Genomic DNA, 20,286 nt, shown 5'->3' with positions numbered 1-20,286 from the left:
CTGGGGCCCCCGCAACTTCCGCCCCCTGTCAAGAGATGGGTGGAACAACTGCGGGTGGCGCTTGAGGCGGTTGCTAGTTCGTCACTTCCGTTGGACTCAATGGAGGGACCGTGTCTTTCTGCGACTGGTTTTCCAAGAGCACCATCATTGTTGCCAACTAAGTCTTCAAAGCGCTGAATCAACTCTGTGTCACATATTGCGAAAGTGACGGTGGCTCGTGACCCCTTGCAACTGACTCCGACTCCGTCTCCACCGTATTTCCAACCAAACGAGTATCACGCCTTGTTCGTCTTCTCGACATAACTTTTTAGTTCAAATGATTCCCACAGATGGTGTCAATTAAATGATGGTGGAATAACACCTCCTGATCTGCCTGGCGACCTTTAGGCATTTCTGTAACTCTGATGGGAGAGTGTAACCTGAAAAAGTGAGGGCAGCGCTTTCTCCCCCATTTTACCTCCAGTGTGAAAATCAGTAGGCGCGTTAGGAGAAAATAATTTTGGAATTCAAAAGGCTAAAAAATGTGCAATCAAATCATACATGTTGCCCTTAGGAGGTATTTATTGACGTCGAAAGTTGAGCGGGAGCCGAGAGGTTGTGGTGCCACATGTCCCACGTTGGCCTTCCCATTATCCCCACATTCGAAGTGGGGAGTTTTAACTACCTCGGGGGGTTGTGCTCGTGGTGACTGCCGTGTAACCTTATTAATTGATCAGAGATTTTGAGGCTAAGTGTTAAGATGACCTTATAAATAATCCCATGCCTGTCGTTGGTCTTACATAGAGGTAGAGTGCCCCCAGGGGGGTCGACGGTCTATTGTAGAGGTAGAGCACCCTAGGGGGGTCGACAGTCTATTGTAGAGATAGAGCACCCCAGGGGGTCGATGGTCTCTTGTAGAAGCAGAGTGCCCCCGAGGTGGGGGTTGACGGCTTTGCATTTGCGTGTCACGATTTACATTGCCTATCTCTAGAAGTGGTTTCCTATGTCAACTGATATCACCTTGCATGATAATATTTCATCCATGGTAAGCGACTGAGTGGCTCGATAAGCCTTGGAAGCTAGATCTCAGAGAGAGATCACATTGCCTGGAGAGGTAAAAGTGAAAATGGTCGTGTTGAAAATCATTTAATTAATCAAAGAAATTTTTACAGAGTCTGGAGAGTTTATCTAGCTTATCAAGTGGGCTCACTAGTAGTACTTGCATAGAAACTCTATCTTCCATAGGTAACGTTGTTCTTTCTACCCATGTCCTCAATTTTATATATACCAACCATGGTAAGCGACTGAGTGGCTCGATAAGCCTTGGAAGCTAGATCTCAGAGAGAGATCACATTGCCTGGAGAGGTAAAAGTGAAAATGGTCGTGTTGAAAATCATTTAATTAATCAAAGAAATTTTTACAGAGTCTGGAGAGTTTATCTAGCTTATCAAGTGGGCTCACTAGTAGTACTTGCATAGAAACTCTATCTTCCATAGGTAACGTTGTTCTTTCTACCCATGTCCTCAATTTTATATATACCAAGGTGTAGCTCTTCTTTGATGCATAGGGACTTTTCCAGTTGGCGACAAATATTCATATGCTTGGTTCATTTGAGGAAAGTGCAACCCGCAAGTGCACGGGTCATATTTAAGTAATAAAGTAGAATTTTTTAGTTTGGATTGTCGATCCCTCTAGGAATATTATTTCTGATTACACAACTTTAATTAATTTAAACAAACACAAAATATAATTAGATTTTAGAATATAAAAAAAATTAACTAAAAATCTACAAAATAAGAAAATCTATAAATCTTAGGAATTTTGGAGGAAAACGTGGTTAGAATTCATGATTTCGCTTAACCGTTAACTAATTAATTTTTTCACATGCCAATTAACAAATTACTCATATACGATGTTAGACCCATTTTTCAATTTTAGTTAATTACTTCTGTCAAGTGAAATTAACCCTAATTGATTAATTTAATCTACTATATCTCTATGTCAATTTAAACCAAATAATTGTATTAAATCTTTGCGAAAATAATTCATTGAGTCACCTAGGGTTAGGGGTATATCTCTATCCCCTACACAAATCTAGGGTTTCTATTATTTAGTCTAAAATGCAAAATTTTCTCTCGAACGATGTACAAATCACAAAATACGATCATTCATTGGTCACACAAATGAAAATGCAATAATAACAATAGTAAAAACACATGAAAATAAATAATTTTACTTTAAAGAGCAAATATTAAAATCAATTAAAGTTAGGTTGAGTTAATACCATAAATTTCAACTCAAATATTTAGCTAATGTTAAATATATGATAAAAAGGAGAATATTTCATACAAAACATTGCAAATATAAAACAATAATGAAGAAAATACAAAGTGAAGATAAAACACTTTTTGAATTTGAATTCTTGATGGTTTGATCTTGACTTTCTCAAACTATTTCTCCAAACATATTATCCTTTGAGCTCTATGTTTTGCTCCCAAAAACACTAAAAAAATTTTGAAAAAGAAAGAAGAAATAAGGAGAAAAAGAAGAAGAAAGAAGAGGGGAAAAAGAAAGAAAAAGAAAAGGAAGTGAAAAAGAAAGAGAAGCTGTCCCTTTTTTTTCTCTATGCTAGGGTTTTAAAATATGGAAGAATGAACAATAGAAAGGGTGAAAATAGTGTTTAAAAATGATAAGGACCGTCCCAGCCAAATCACAAGAAGACTCCTTGAAAAAATTAAAATGTGCGCATATGTCCTCATTTTCAACCTAAGGCGTGTGCCTTGTACAAAATAAGGTGCACACCTTAACACTTTGGTTGCTCTCAGTTGCACAAAATTGGGATTAAAGTGCACTAGCCCTCTTTTTCCTTCTTTTCAATTTAGTCCCCAAAGAATTGCTGCAAGGTCTTCAACTTTGATCTTGTACAATTTGGTTCTCATATTTTGACTTTTATATCAATTTTTCCCTCCATAAATTACAGGTCCAGGTTCTTGAACTTTTTAACTTATTCACTTTGGTTCTCAACTTCACAATTTTATACTCTTTTGGTCCATTTTCACACCCTTGTGCCCAATTCTCTTTCCTTAGGTGATTTTTGCCCTACAAAAACAAATGTTACCAATTGTGAGTAGAATTTCATTCATTTCGTCAATCATAATCATATTTAGATATTAAAAAAGTATTTAAAAACACATTTATTACTCGCCTATGTGAAATAACATATTTTTCACTTTAACGTTATAATACTAGGTCATTTTCATAGGTATGAGAAGAGTTTTATTTGAGTGTATTTCTTCTTTCTTCAAGGAAGTCGAGTTCAGCCCTCCTTAGCTCTTCGTTGGTAATCTCATTGTAGGCTTGTTAACAAGGTAAGAGCAATCCTACCTCAACTGGGCCCATAATCTCAACTCCACAGGCCATTGAGAATGGAGTTTTTCTAGTAAAATTATGCTTGTGGTTCGAATGACCCACAACATTTGGGAGAGCTCATCAACCCATAGTCCTTTGGAGACATCAAGCTTCATTTTTAGGGTATACTTGATGGTTTTATTGAAGGCTCCGACCTGGCCGTTTGCTTCAGCGTAGTAAGGTATAGAGATGTATTTTTATTTTTATTTTTTTACACTTAGCTCTTAGTAGAGCTTTCTGACCTTTTTGTATCAAATTGCCATCTATTGTCAGAGACAATCAAGTAGAGAATGCCAAACCCACAGAAGATGTTTTTCCAAAGGTATTTGGAAGTGTTGGCCTTATAAACTTGGACAAGGGTCCTCCACCCACTTGATAAAGTGGTCTATGGCAATAATGACATTATATGCGTTGCCTTTCCTCTTTAACAGAAGCCCGATGAGGTCAATCACCATTTGAAAAAAGGACCAAGGGCTCAACTGTGAGCTACGGAGAGGGTTGCCTTTCCACTCACATCTATATGTAAGGCTCCCATACACTTGGTAGCTTTCTTTATTGGTGAGAGAGGAGGTCATGAGTACTCCAACAATCAAGTTGGTTAACTTGTATATTTAGGTGTGGGATGAACAAAAGTTGTGAGCCACAACTATTTGTACGGGCACTGGGTTGTAGAGAGAAAACAATAAGAATAAGCAACAATACTATTGAGAGTATAAAATTGTACTACCCTCAAATGATACTAAGTATGAGCTTTTATAGTAGAACATGTGAAGTTGTCATTGGATGAATGATACATGGTCTCATCTTAATAGTTGAGACATCTTTTCCTAGGTGTCGCTTAGAATTCTGAAATGTGGTCATCTTATAACTTAGGTTTGACATCTAATAAGAAGGTTGATAAATTGATTGAGAGGCATATACTCCACAGATGTCACATAAATTAATCGCTCAGAAGATCTTGTGTGGAAGATTTCTTGAAAGAGTTGAAGTAAGAAGATGACTTTGTGGGTTTAAAGGCTAATCGCTTTGGAGATGGCTGCAGCAGATTGCGATACCTTGTTTTAGTCATAGAGGGTCAGATTTTACATGATGCCTTGGCTGAGATAATGGCATTATTTCGACTATCTATATTTGCTGGCCTTGTCTAGGCTAGGTAAAATAATGACATGGAGTACAAGCCTAGTTAGTTTATTAGCTGGTTGATACATGGCATGTGATTGAAGCATCGTAGGATAAGGTATAATAAAATGTTAAAGATTCTGTATGTGCAAGCAACGGTAAGAATGTAAAAGGCTAATGATCAACAAGCAAAGAATCTATAATAACGGAATAATATGCAAAGTAAAAAGTTGAAACCTATTGAAAGGGCTTTCAGTAATCGATGTCCTTCATTCCTTTATTAAAAGATTGCCCAATGCCAACAATGGCACTACTGATTCTTCATTATCCCCATCACCCCAAGTAGATTCCAATAGCGTAATCACGTGATGGTATGTCTCTATTGCTTCACTGGCCCTTCCCATAAACCTAGCACTTTCGCCATTCCCAGCAACAACCTGGTAAAAAACGAGCCGGTATTCCCCAGATAACAAGAAGAAAACACTGATTTGAAATAGTACTTCTTCAAACAAATTAGTAAAGAGAATTTTGCACGAGTGATTATTTAATCAGCACCTAACATAAAAATTAAAAACATCTTCCATTTGTATTTGGAAAACCTAAAACTTAAAAAAAATGGAAGAATATTCTACATCCTATCTAAAAGCAAGCGTCAACCTAACCCCCAACACATATGTACACACCCCCAACATATAGAAAAAATATATATATACATGCACATAACTATTAAGAAAAAGAATAATTTACCATCGATAAGTAGAATTAACGTGATATAAAATGTCAAAGTCGAACCTATCATATGTTGATATGGTTCTTAATTTGAGAATCTTTGAGTTCAAAATTAAGTAGGACCCAAACTTTGAAATTAATGGGGCCCAAGGATAGTCATATTCTATTCAACGAGATGAATAACATAATATATTTACTCGTCAACAATAATTAAATATTGAATTGAGATCTTAAGTCATCCATTTTAAACTTAATAAGTGATAATTTTGATTGAATTTGGTAAACTTCATCCATAGGAAAATGATAGGTACATGACTGTGGTTGCTGAATGGATCACTCTCGAGCTGCTGCATGCACCAATCTATGGATCTGTTGAAGCCAATAGAGATGAATTTAGCCCTAGAATGGTAGGAAAAGCAGTAAAGCTGCTGTGTATCAGTAATTGCTTTATAGAATTGAAAAACGTAAACTGAGAAATATATTTGTTATACAATGAAATATGGAAATGAAAATAACACTCTCAGGCACTTTCAGAGGCCTAACTCTCCTCACAATACATAAGGATGGCAATAGAGCGGGATCGAGTCGGGGTAGTTTCCCCACCCCATTACCTATTTAGGGCAAGACGGGGCACACAATGTCCCGTTTACGTACCTGTATAATTTAATTTAATTTTATTTATTTATTTTTTTAGTTTTTGATAATTCATCTTATTGTCCACATTCATTGACGAGAGACAATAATTTAGTTATTAAAATTTTTAATTAATTTAATTATTTTTAAAAGTTAAATTATTCGAATATATTTGGTAAACTAAGATTTTTATTATTTATCATATTCCTTAGATAACCATAGAGCTTGTTTGGTACAACTTAAAAGCCAACTAAAATCAATTTTTTGATCGTTATTTCACTATTTCAATCGTCATTTTTGAATTTTTCTCTCACAGATAGGACTCACTTTGTCTCTAACGGTCAAAAAATCAATTATCAAAATTCCTACCAAACAAGCACTTCGTTATCATCTTCTTTCAAGATTAATGAAATTTCGTGGAATTTTTCAATAAAAGTATTGAATTCTAAAAAAAAATTAAACGGGATAGGGCGAAATGGGTGTTACCCATACCCGCCTCGGGGTGAAATTCCCTGACCCAAATACCCAATTTAAGTGGGTAATCCCCGCTTCGTTGGGGGCAGGACCAGCAAGTATCAGGTTTGACATTTTTTTTTTTTTTTTTGGCCATCCCTAACAATACACTACTTTCCTGGATGAATTCTATAGCCATCCCCCGATCACATTTATTAGCATTTCACCCTACAACTCAATTCCCTAATTTATCCCTATGAACTAACTAACTATTAACTACTTGAACTAAAAAGAGAACAAACTACTGCATTAGTTGTGACCCTGTTGATTATCTCTGTTTTCCTTTATTGGGCGTCCATCAATGTCGTCGTCTCGAAATCCACCTGTCCTCATGGTGGAATGTGGTTCAAATTTAAAATTCGAAATTTCATAAAATTGAACCATTTATTTAGTAAGAATCCCTATCAATGCAAATGTCGTAATTGAATATTTCAGTCCAAATTTAGTTTAAAAGTTTTGACGCCGTCCACCTACACATAGAATCTTATCCATACAAATCCCATAACTAGTTACATCCCTTTGTGGGCTTTCCAATTTTTGGAACCGACGACCCAGAATAAAATTGTAGTTGATTGGTGATGTGTAATTTATGTTTGATAGGTCAGGTAAATTGTCTGGGAATAATTGTCATGTAGGTTGGGATTTAAATTTGGGTTGAACTGATTAAAAAAACAGTGTTTGAAGGGACTAAGGCTGTGAATGTGGGCCTTATGTTTGGGCTATAAATATTACTTTTAATTCTATAAGGGTTGAAATTGAATTGGGCTTGCTTCAAGAACCTCTTTTGTCTTATCGCCCATTCCAGAATTTGGTCCAACCTTTCAGTATTATGCATTTTGTCTTCAGCTATAGCCAACGATTTGTCTTTATTGACGAATTTTTCTTCCACCACGCCTTCTAAATTCGTCGACAGTGGAGCTGATACAATTTCAATTAACCTCTAACTTCCTATAACGATGGTTTCTGCACAAGGAGTTCGACCGACCATTTACGCTTTGCTGTCATCAATTTTAATAGAAATTTCAGAGGTGACAGTGATTTTGGCTGTAGTGGTTGCCAATCCTTTCTCCTTTTTATCTTGTTTATGTCCATCCATCATCTCAAGTTTCTCCATCGGGATCTCCAAATCCGATTGGTAATTGGTTCCTTCTTGCCTTGACGTTAAAAATTATCTGAAAATTTGACCTCTTGTCATGGTAAAAATCTATTTATCATCAACCTTTTCAATTCTTCCCAAGTTTGCACGGTCCGTTGTCGATCAACGCCATGAAACCAATTCCATGTTTGGCAGTCAAAACAACCTTTTGCAACATCTATTTTCTCTACCTCCAAATAATTAAGTCTTGGAGAAAATTTTCTTCCCTCTAGAGATCGACCACTCAGTATTATCGTCATAGAAGATAGAGATTATGAGTCGTCCTTGTAAATCAAATCCTAACGTCTCTTCTTAGTCTTCCCCTTCTAATCTCCATATCATCTTTTTTGGTCAATTCAATATTGAGCCCCAACTCTCTTTTGTTTTCGTGCAGAAATTTGTTGCCATTGCCCTTAAGATCAATGCTCTGATACCAATTGATAAGTATTTGACCATGGTTTTGCTGAATGGATAACTCCTACACTGTTCAAAGCACCAATCTGTTGACCTGTTAGAGCTAATAGAGTTGAATTTAGCACTAGAACGGTGCTGTGTATCAGTAATTGCTTTATAGAATTGAAGAATGTAAACTGAGAAATTATTTGTTAGTTAATGAAAGATGGAAATGGAAATAACATAAGACTCTCAGGCTCTTTGAGAGGCCTAACTCTCTTCATAGCACACTGTTTTTTTCTGGATGAATTCTATAGATATCCCCCATCACGTTTATTGGCATTTCACGCAGACTCAATTTCCTATTTTATGCTTTTGAACTAACTAACTATTAACTACTTGAACTAAAAAAGGAATAAGTTGCTGCATTGGTTGTGACCCTGCGATTATCTCCATTTTCCTTTATTGGGTGTCCATCATTCATTTTTAATGTCCACGTCCATGTCTACGTCCACTTCCTTGTCTTGATATCTTGATATTTTATTTGCTTCAAGCAATGTTACAGAACCAGTTAGATGTCACCTATGATTTTTCATCAACAGATCATTATTTTGTTCAACTACAAACAGATAAGATATAAGTTCTGAGTATATTTTGAAACTACATTACGATATTGCTACTTCAGAAGCACTTTCAAGGCGTGAAAGGTGTAAAATGATTTCTCAATATATCTTTATCAATGATTTTTTCTCCACATAAGGTCAATTTTGAACATATTATTAACAATTCAAAAATGTACTCACTAATAGGTTTGAAGTCTCGCAAACGATGGTACATTCACTTATAGCAGACTTTGGATAGGACCATAGTCATTTGGTGATCAAATATTTTGCTTAATTTTTTAGAAAACCTATGGATCTTTCTCAGTGAGATTCAATTTTCAATCCATCATGAAGATAACAGCGAAGGAGAATGAGCACTTTTGCACAATCCTATAAAGATTCTTTATTTTCTTCTTTTATTGTCTCTCCTAAATCTTTTGAAACAAAATGGATATCACTATCGAGTACCCATGACAAATAGTTTTTGCTAGATATATGAAGTGCAGCAAACTCAAGTTTTGTAATATTTGCCATTTGATTAACTACATAATAAAGCAAAAGAAGATACAATTAATTTCGAAAAATATGATTAAACATAAATACAATTAATTTAAAAAATTATGATTAAACATCACGTACTAGTTAATCAAGTAGTCAATTTGATGACATAAGTTACATGTTTTCCTATTACATGTTCCTTGAAACATGTACTACTTTAGAAGCACATCATATTTGACTATAGCTTCTTCAAAAACAATGTCAGTATTTTTCTAAAATATTAAAAATTATAATTCATACTTTTCAGTAACAAATAATAATCTTCTAAAATATTAATTATAATATTGTGATACTTCAAAAGTAATAATAAACTATTATTTAGAAACATTTGCTCTTCAGGAGCCATATATATTTACAGAGTTGTGCTTCTTCACTTTACGCTTCATTTGGGCTGTTGGACGAGAGAACAACGGCGGGAAGGACCGGGCTATGGGTATCGACTGTCGAACCACAATTTCGGGGATTTAGGGTTTCTATTTCGCTTCCAATTTCTTCTTCAACCTTGTTTCTGGATTCTGCAATTTGGGTGGGTTTTCTACAAATATAAAGAATGTTAATATAAAAGAACACATCCAAAATGCAGAAGTCATATATTAAAACAATTGTTAAAAAGAAATAATTATAGCCCATGCAATTAATTTTATACAAACATATGCAGCGTGGTTTTGTAAATTAAGTAAATTGCTTTTGCCGCAAGTTGTGTAGAAAGAATATAAAGTTAACGTGAATTGATAATCATGGAATCCCCAATGACATTCTTCATAAATTAACAGCAACAAAAATATAACCTCCTTGAAATTTTTAATTACATCCCAACCCAACAATTTTCTCAAATTGAAGATTACAAGCTAATTTAACACGAACCTTAATTTCCTTACAATTAAATGTTTCATTGGCCACTGAACTTTGGGGTACATCACGACTTACTCACCGAACTTTCAAACTTTTCCCACTGGCCAATGAACTTTAATCTGTTACTGCCGATTACCCATCAGGCCAAATCTGTTAGTTGACAAGTCTACGTGGCAGACGGAAAACTAAGTTGGCTCGTTAAATCCTTACAATTGTTAAATGTTCTGCCAAATCAGGTCCATATCAGCATAATGAAATATTCCTCTCTCAAACCCTAAATCCCCAAGAAACGTGAAGAAGGAAATTCTCAAGCCAATTGGCCAAGCTCCATCCTGAATCCCCCAAATTCAGTCGAAATTTACCTAAGCGCCCGAAATCCTCCAAACCCCCCGAAACCTGAAGCCCCAAATCAAGAAAATCAATTACCCAGATGTGGACGGCTCGAAGAGGCCAACCAAAGAGTGAAGAAGCAGCACCCATTTCAGAGCAAGGACTCGTTGGCGTGCACGTGGACGGACCAGTTGAAGGTAAATTCGAAAAAGATTATTTTTTTTATTTTTTTATTTTTTTTTTGTTTGAGTATATTAAAAAGTGTGAAGTTTATTTTCAGGACATTTTATTTCTATATTGGTTTGCATGGCTTATTGTTTAAACAACACAACTTTAAACACAAAGGATTACAAACACAATTTCTGCTAATATATACCCAACCAACCATACATAATAGGTTCTCAATTTATACTGCAAAATCATTTACATTTGAAAGAACCATAATTCAATTGTTGTTCCAAGGAAAACCATTGTCCTGTCTACTTTATACATTTGGGTTCTTCTAAATCTTGTTTGAAATATGGCTGCTTCACTGCAACAAAATGATCCAACTCCCATAGCAGCTTTCGTCAAAAAGGGAAACACATTAGCAAACATGTGTTCCTGTAGAGGTACTATGATTCGCACTTCATCGTTTTCCTGCCCTCGAAACCCATGTCCACCATTTGCAGCCCAGTTTATAAATCCCTTGCACCCTTCTTCCCTCATTTGCCTTATACTTTATGTTGCACCACTCAGTGCACCGTACACATATACAGAGATATGGGAAAAATTGTGAAAGATGTGCATTATCGTTAGAAAAGAAGGAGAAGAAAACTGCATCATCCAAATCCAATAACCTTGCCAAAATATTCAAACTAGAAATGAAATGAAATTTATCCATTAATCTTTACCACGAGAATGGACTCTTCGTACCCATGAAAAACCTCAAAAAGTTCGACATTTTAGCTTCATGTTGTCTGTCCATTTGCTCGAATTGCAGAAATGGAAGGGTGTTGGTTCTTTACGCTTCATTTGGGCTGTTGGACGAGAGAACAACGGCGGGAAGGACCGGGCTATGGGTATCGACTGTCGAACCACAATTTTGGGGATTTAGGGTTTCTATTTCGCTTCCAATTTCTTCTTCAACCTTGTTTCTGGATTCTGCAATTTGGGTGGGTTTTCTAAGGAAAGGAAAGTGAAACTGTGAAAGGCGTGTTCCTGGTTTTTGGGGCTCAAAGACGTGTTCATTTTGCTGATATGGACCTGATTTGGCAGAACATTTAACAATTGTAAGGATTTAACAGCCAACTCAGTTTTCCATTTGCCACGTAGACTCGTCAACTAACAGATCTGGTCCGGTGCGTAATGGGCGGTAACGGATTAAAGTTCAGTGGCCAGTGGAAAAAGTTTGAAAGTTCGATGGGTAAGTCGTGACGTACCTCAAAGATCAGTGACTAATGAAACATTTAACTCGAAATTAATGGGGGTAAAGAGAGGGTTAAATAGAATTTCCAAGTTGGAACTGAAATTGGTAAGTAAAATAAAAATATCATAATCAAAATTATAGAACTTTTTCCAAATTCAAATTCCATAAGCCATAAAAATGATTACACGTAATTACCATGCATATATGTGTAAAAAAATCAATACCACAAAATTAATTTTGGTACACTTGACACGGTAATTATACTTATAAAAAAATTACTACCTACATTATGGGAAAAAAATAAAAAAATAAAAAAGTGAAAAAGTCTATTCTTTGTGCAAACCTCAAACCCTGGTGTGATGGTCCCCTCAAGTTATACACTTGCGACTATTACTCCCTATCTTTGCGTTAATTAATATCAATTATGCCATCTTTCTACGTTGAATTTCTCACATCGCCACCACCCGCACTAGTTTGTTAAAATTTTCTAATTTTTGTAGCCATTTCCGGTGATCTTAGTAAATTCTCATCGCTTGATTTTAACTTTGTTAACAAATTTAGGTTTGGACGTCTGGTGGATTCATCTCTGTATTTCAATCAGGACATTTTATTTCTATATTGGTTTGCATGGCTTATTGTTTAAACAACACAACTTTAAACACAAAGGATTACAAACACAATTTCTGCTAATATATACCCAACCAACCATACATAATAGGTTCTCAATTTATACTGCAAAATCATTTACATTTGAAAGAACCATAATTCAATTGTTGTTCCAAGGAAAACCATTGTCCTGTCTACTTTATACATTTGGGTTCTTCTAAATCTTGTTTGAAATATGGCTGCTTCACTGCAACAAAATGATCCAACTCCCATAGCAGCTTTCGTCAAAAAGGGAAACACATTAGCAAACATGTGTTCCTGTAGAGGTACTATGATTCGCACTTCATCGTTTTCCTGCCCTCGAAACCCATGTCCACCATTTGCAGCCCAGTTTATAAATCCCTTGCACCCTTCTTCCCTCATTTGCCTTATACTTTATGTTGCACCACTCAGTGCACCGTACACATATACAGAGATATGGGAAAAATTGTGAAAGATGTGCATTATCGTTAAAAAAGGAGAAGAAAACTGCATCATCCAAATCCAATAACCTTGCCAAATTATTCAAACTAGAAATGAAATGAAATTTATCCATTAATCTTTACCACGAGAATGGACTCTTCGTACCCATGAAAAACCACAAAAAGTTCGACATTTTAGCTTCATGTTGTCCGTCCATTCGCTCGAATTGCAGAAATGGAAGGGTCCTGGTTCTTTATGCTTCATTTGGGCTGTTTGACGAGCGAATGATGGCGGGAAGGACCGGGCTATGGGTATCGACTGTCGAACCACAATTTTGGGGATTTAGGGTTTCTATTTCGCTTCCAATTTCTTCTTCAACCTTGTTTCTGGATTCTGCAATTTGGGTGGGTTTTCTAAGGAAAGGAAAGTGAAACTGTGAAAGGCGTGTTCCTGGTTTTTGGGGCTCAAAGACGTGTTCATTTTGCTGATATGGACCTGATTTGGCAAAACATTTAACAATTGTTATGATTTAACGGGCCAACTCAGTTTTCCGTCTGCCACGTAGAGTCGTCAACTAACAGATTTGTTCCGGTGGGTAATGGGCGATAACGGATTAAAGTTCAGTGGCCAGCGGGAAAAGTTTGAAAGTTCGGTGGATAAGTCATGACGTACCCCAAAGTTGAGTGGGCAATGAAACATTTAACTCTGTACTTGAATTTTCTTTTCTTTTCCTTTATAGTTTATTCATTTGCATATGATTTATGGGTGTATTTGATCCCCAATTTTTTGGAGAACTAACTATAACGATTTTTTGGAGAATATGTAATTAACAAATAGAAAAAAATTTAAATTTATGTGTAAAATTATTTTATTAACAAAATATGTAGTTAAAATTTTTAAAGAATGAAAATCAAACATGACAGTTTAATTTCATTGCTCTTATACAAAAATAAGAACTTCTTTATTAAACAATTATATTGAGATGTCTTTTTCATAACTAGATTGAAGCACAACAGAGAGATAGTTTTCAACAACAAATTTGGCAGGAATTTCAAAAGATTAAAAGTTTCTTCGGAGACTAAAAAGCTTCTTTCGAATAAAATGCTTTAAACCCATTTGATATGACTTTTATTTTCACTTTATGTAAAAGAAATTTTGGATGAAGTTATAATTTTTGTTTGGAATCTATTTTATAAAAGAACCTCCAATTTCAAAACTATTTTTAGAGGAAGTTAGATTGAACTAACTTCTTCCAAAAGGTATTCTAATTAGAGGAAAAACTTTCATAAAATTAATCAAATGTGTTCAAAAGTAATTTTTAGATTTCAAAAACTCTAGAATTTTCAAAAGTCACACCGAATGAATTATCGAGTTAGAAGATCTTTTAGAGAAAGCTAACTTAAGGTAACCTTCTCAAAAAACTTTTCAATTATGCCATTTTTCTACGTTGAATTTCTCACATCGCCACCACCCGCACTAGTTTGTTAAAATTTTCTAATTTTTGTAGCCATTTCCGGTGATCTTAGTAAATTCTCATCGCTTGATTTTAACTTTGTTAACAAATTTAGGTTTGGACGTCTGGTGGATTCATCTCTGTATTTCAATATTTGAAACTATCAATTTATTTGAAGAGATAAACAGAATTATTAGGGCTCACGTAATTACTGGAAACAAACTCGAACTTGAACTTATATCCACAACATTTTATTTTATTTTTAGAAAAATTGTGAGTTGACAATACAAATTATTTTTTCTATTTTATTTTTTTAATATCTAGCAAAAATAGAAGAAATAAATATCCCGCCAAATACATATTTCAACATTTTTTAATCCATTGCATATGGCACCAAATAGTTTTCAATACCTAGCATAATAGCATCCAGTTTCAACTGTGAAGGCAAGCGGTGCCTCAAGAAGGATTTATGGTGTGGACAGAGCGTAAAATGCAATCATGTGTGACTACGACGAAGAGGGATATGATTAAATTATTCAAATGAATGAATATGATTGATTATTGTATAAACTGCTCGGCCTTGCAAACTTGACACTTGTTGAACCGATGTATTGAGTTAAGTTGAATAAATTATAAAAAAATTAAAAGCTTATGAAATGGACAAGTTCAGTTCCAGCCCTGGTATCTACATTTCCAATTCATGAACAAAGAACCGTTCGAGACCCGGTTGGTTCTTGACTCCATTACCTTTTTTTTTTTTTTTTTTTTTTTTAAAGAATTGGACTTAGATTTCGATTTGGGAGGTTTTATTCCGATTAAAATGCTGATGTTTAGAAGAATTTTGCCCGTTATTGCCGGAGGAGACAGCCACATTTATTGACAATAGAGGGCAAAATTACTTAGTTGCCCCTACAAATGAAATTCATACTAGGTGAAGTAATGGCAAAGTCGTCTTTATGCATCCTGTGCAATCAAAATTATGCGCCTGTTTGTTTTTCATTATTTCCTCATTAAAATGAAAAACATGACCGATATCCATCACATCAAGTCATCAAATTTGAATTTCTATCTCTTATGTAGGACTCATAACGACTATATTTTTCGTTCTCATTCTCACCAAAATGGGAAACAAACAGAGCATGTACCACTGCATCCCACTTCCAAGAAAACGGTCAAAAAGTAAATCAACCTTTCGGCCAAAATGGCTGCCAAACATGGAGCTAACCCCTGCTTTTTTGAAATTTTAAACTGGTCAAATTTTTATTTTAACCACACCATTTAGCTGTATTCAATTTCTAACTATATTTCTTGAAAATCACAAATTTATACTCTCAAAAAGCTTTGTCAAACAGGGATTAATTATGATTACATCATCTCAACCTGCAAAGTTGCCATTGTTGTGATTTCTCAATGTCGATACCGCACACTTGTAAATCCCGTGTTGGCGTTGAGAGTGAATTCTAGACTTCTAAGTAGAAACTCAAGAGGTCAGACACAAATATTTACCAGTTTATTAGTTGTAAGCAAAGGAATAAATATATATATTAGATCGAAACTAAATAAATAGGATTCACAGAAAAAAAAATGAGGTGAAAATTTTGAAACATGCATTTTCCTATGCTTACGAGTCTTGGATTTTTGGATATGATTAACAGAGAAAAATGAAAAGTTATAATCTTAATAAAATGTACCAAACACTCACACAGTAGCTAGAAGTAAAAAATAAATACTTATCTGGTGACATGCAGTTCTTGAGGATTGAGACATACAAAGCCTCCAGTGTAATATTGGTTGCCCAAATGAGCATCTCGCGATCACCAACACCAGCATCTCATTTACGTTTTGAAATGCGTCAATGCTTGGTGATCTTGGAATACTCATTTGAGCAAGAAACATTACATGGAAGAAGCCATCACCATCGACCTTTCTACTCTCTCTCTCTCTCCCCCCCAATATATATGACTGAATATCTGATCCTGAGAAGATAATGGCCCATAAATACTATAGAATGAATGAGCAGAAAGTTGGGTGGCACTCTCCACCAACCATTACCTAAGGTTTGGTTGGCACAGCTATCCCCTCTACCTAAAGCATCAGTTGAGGGCAAAAGGTTAGCATGACACGTGTTTTTTAGTCAGAAAGTTTTCATAATGTAGTCGGTCGAGTTCGTTAATATATTTTTTCGGAAGTTATTTTAATTTGTCATTTTTAAATTTTTAGTAGGGAATAAAAAGAAGTGTTAGTGGCAGGTATGATTTGGAAAGTCCGTTGAGGAATGCACACCAAGGAATTTTGGTTGCCGCCAGACCTGCCATTCACATTCTAAGACCAACAGAATGACGACTTTTTAAAGAAAAGTGCTACATGTACAATTGAGGTTAATAACCCCAATTGACAATTACACACATGAAAGGGAGCTCACGAACCCCAATTGACAATTACACACATGAAAGGGGGCCCACGATGAATAAAAAAAATCGTGGACCCTTCATGTGAGGACATTGTCAACCGTCAACCTCAGTTGTACAACGAGAAAAATCTCTTTTTAAATTAATAGTTATATAATTTATACTGTTGAAAGAATGAATGGATTGTCGTTGATAAAGTCGCTTACACCTATGCAAAAACATCATCTGTACTAAATGGTTGGGTGTAGACCAAACCAGAAGGGATTTCACCAAATCAGAAGGAATAATCCACGGAAAGTCAATCTAATCAACCACTTTTCACCTCAAAAATCCCATCAAACTAATCTCCTTATGACACCCGACTAATTCTTCCAAATGCGAGAGAGAGTATTTAAGAAAAATGCTCCACCTCTGTTTCTATAAATGGAAGGCACAAGAGAGACCAAACAACGGACATTTTGGTTACTGATAGCAAACTGCTGTTAAGAGTACAACATGTGAGGTGGCATTGGTCGAGCATCTATTGGAGCAGTAAATAGAATCATTAAAAAAAAATAAAAAAATAAACTGAAAATTATAAGAATTCTATGTGGAGTGTCATGCAGTATACAAAGTGAATACAATTCATTATGGCTGTATAAATCAGAATATATTTTGAAAGTTTAAGGAAAACGGATTAGTACAACTATCTTCAGCAAATACAACTCACTTTATATATTATGGTATACTATATGAGAAAAAGAAACAAATACCAAGCAATTGCGAAAAGATTATCGGCATCCCAAGTTAACTCTTCCTTCATCGTTGATAGTCTTATTTGTACAAAGTTTCTGAAGATCAATGTAACCAATGATGGTGTCCTCAAAGTCTACATCTTGGAGTTGAGCTTCCACAAACGTGGATCCAGATAGCACAGTGTTTTTAAACACGGCTCCCTGGAGGTTTGCGTTCCCAAAATTCACTCGATCCACAACCGCATTTGAGAAGTCTGTGCCTGGAAGTTATTACAACAACTATTCACATTAATAACAGAGTCATATGTAGAACTTTTTGCTTCTGCATTCGTTACAAGAACAATAAGAATAGAATGACACAAAAGATAATAAAAAAGGACATATAGATTTAGTGGTTCACCCTCAGTGTGAGAGTTGTGTCCACTTATCGTTGTAGGTTTCAGCATAATAGAATAGAAGAGTAAAAGGTTCTCTCAAGCCCTCAAAAATTGAACCCCTAAAATACTCTATATAGCAAGTATTAGGGGGACCCTTTCCTTTAAATACTAGGCTCTGCGCAATCCAACAGTAACAAACAGATATTATCTCATCATTAAACATGATAACCGTAGCTTTGTGGAATCAATTAACAGCTTTGCCGGTAATAGTGATGGAAATTTATGGTGTAAAAACATTCTTAATATTAAATTTGATTGTTGACGAGCATATACAAGAATTAGGACCATCATTCTCATTCCACAAATGAAAGGTAGAAAATTTAAAAGATGCGCAACTTCAAGGCAACAGGAGACTAATTGAAGCATTAAACAGCTTATATTTATTGGTTACAGGTTACAACTGTAATCTAGTATTTAGAACTCGAATTAAACATCTCCACTGAAGAGGCTTTAATGAGGACATTTCCCATGAAAAAATTGATTTAACCTGGTATAGGTCCGGTTTATTTAGCTGAGTACGTAAAATGAACAAAGGAAATAAACACATATATTCAAGAAGTTCAGCATCAATCTAATCTTTGCAAGTTCTCTTGTTCAAATATGTTAGGAAAGGTACTATTGTGCACGTTACACTCTGTCCCGTATTGGCTCTCCATTAACTAACCAACTTTATTCTTTCAATAACTATATATTCCGATACATATAGTTTACGAAACAACAGAGGAAGAATAGAATTGTGTGAATCTTGGAGAGAATTACAGCATACTATTAAATTCCTAGAGGAAGCCCGATATTTTTATGACAACACTAATATAAGTATCAAATTTTGTCTTTTGTGCAGTCTTTTGATGATTCGCATATGTCACAATTCATATTCCTGTTATATTAGAAGTATTGCATTCGGTTTTGTGTTTATCTGCTCTAAAATGCATTAAACAGACCAGCAGAGCTCATTTGGCAGAAATCGTGAAAAGTCAAAATCTGCTTCTGAGATTAAAGAAACAGCTTCTGAACATGTTTAGTTAATTTTCTGGAAGTGTTTTACCTGACTACGAGAGCTCTAGAAGAACTTTTAGAGAAATTTGGCCTAAAGTAACTTCTTAAAGAACCTCTGCTACAAGAAGCAGTAGCAAAAACAAAAGCCCTACCAAATGGACCCTCATTCTCCTCTTGCTGAATTTCTTAATTACATGAAATAAGGTTGCAAGAACACTTCGCATAGAGGAACACGGTCATAGCTAATAACATACAAAAGATGTGAGAGTGTAAACTATTTTACCCTTAAAACTGGCTCCAACAGCATATGCCTTTGACATCACCACCTCAGTCATGTCTGCCCCATCAAACTTTGCATCCGACATGAGCGCTGCAGCGAGAGACTTCCCCTTAAGGTTGGATTTCTCGTTAGAGTAATCGCAGAAACGAAGATCGAGTGGTTTGTCATAGACTCCATTTGCTTGACCTATTGTATTGCCCACAAATGCACGTTCACATCTATTTGGCTCTGTCGACAAAGGAGGCAACCTCTGCAAATCAAACCCCAACGCATTTCAAGTCATTCCAACACTTCTTCCTTAAAACAACAAATAATAATACTCTAAATTATCTCAAATGGTAGAACATTTCATAAACTCCGCTCACAACATTTCACAATCCATTCAGGCTCGCGTTTAGTATCAGGAAGAGAGTTGCGAGAGATTAACTCTCAAAACAAACATATATCTTAATCAAATTAAAAGTTTGTCAATGGAATTTCCTTTCGTAGGCTCAAAAAGTTGTCATTTTCAGATCTTTGTTGATTGGCCGGCAGAGTAATCACAAAGAAATTACCTCAACCTCAAATATTAATACTGTTCCGATGTAAAATGAAAATTAAAAAAATCAAAATTTGACAACAAAAAATGGGTCTTGTATTTTGACCTGATTAGCTGCGATCACAGGCGAGGCAGCAGTGACAGCCCAAACAGCAAGAACGCCACAAGCTACACTCCTCAGCTCCTTAAATTGAGAAAAACTATCTACAGATATGAAACCATCCCTCGTCGCTGAACCCACAAACACGCATCAAATATATAATCGCGGTCTTATACTGGAATACAAAACTCTGTTACTGCAAAATAATCTTATAATTGTTTAACAAAATCACGAAACTAACGGAATTCTTACAGTAACACCTGATTTTGAAGGGCAAGTGGAGCTCTTGAGGAGTGGGACGACCACATTTGGCCGGAAGTTGCCGGCCGGAGATGGCTTTTTGCAATAGAGGAATAGAGATGGTTGCCATTTTTCCTGTCTATTCGTTTGAAATTCGTCAGTCGATGGCTTATCTGCATTGCTGCCTATCCAATTGCCATGTGTCAGGAGGTGGTTGGACCTCGAAATTCTTCTGTTCCATTTGAGAATTAGAATTTTCTTCTTTATAACCTTTATAAATTAATAATTTTTATTTATTATTAATATTTTTATACGATTCCAACTAGAGATGTCAATTGGTCCGAGCCGGCTCGCGGCTTGTCGGCTCGGCTCT

The 20,286-nt window shown here is 35.5% G+C and overlaps 1 protein-coding gene across 1 annotated transcript; it reads right to left on the bottom strand.

Annotated features, from left to right (window-relative positions):
- Positions 1–17,151: 17,151 nt before the first annotated feature.
- LOC111396385 (thylakoid lumenal 17.4 kDa protein, chloroplastic-like) lies at positions 17,152–20,152 on the bottom strand. Its single transcript, XM_023022828.1, has 4 exons — positions 19,926–20,152; positions 19,680–19,804; positions 19,039–19,285; positions 17,152–17,582 (listed from the first exon to the last, which is right to left on the bottom strand). The coding sequence occupies exons 1-4, from the start codon at positions 20,041–20,043 to the stop codon at positions 17,359–17,361; spliced, it is 714 nt and encodes a 237-aa protein (XP_022878596.1). The 5' UTR covers positions 20,044–20,152; the 3' UTR covers positions 17,152–17,358.
- Between the last annotated feature and the right edge of the window lie 134 nt (positions 20,153–20,286).

The sequence above is a fragment of the Olea europaea genome, chromosome 1 (assembly GCF_002742605.1).
Source record: "Olea europaea var. sylvestris chromosome 1, O_europaea_v1, whole genome shotgun sequence".
Lineage (NCBI taxonomy): Eukaryota > Viridiplantae > Streptophyta > Magnoliopsida > Lamiales > Oleaceae > Olea > Olea europaea.
This window is presented reverse-complemented; position numbering and strand designations above follow the sequence as displayed.

Excerpts from the sequence above, each read along its gene's own strand:
- LOC111396385 (XM_023022828.1), bottom strand. The coding sequence starts at position 20,043 with ATGGCAACCATCTCTATTCCTCTATTGCAAAAAGCCATCTCCGGCCGG. Across the intron at positions 19,805-19,925 it reads CTTCAAAATCAGGTGTTACT|CGACGAGGGATGGTTTCATA; the intron begins GTAAGAATTCCG and ends TTGTGGGTTCAG. Across the intron at positions 17,583-19,038 it reads TGTTGGAGCCAGTTTTAAGG|GCACAGACTTCTCAAATGCG; the intron begins GTAAAATAGTTT and ends AATAACTTCCAG.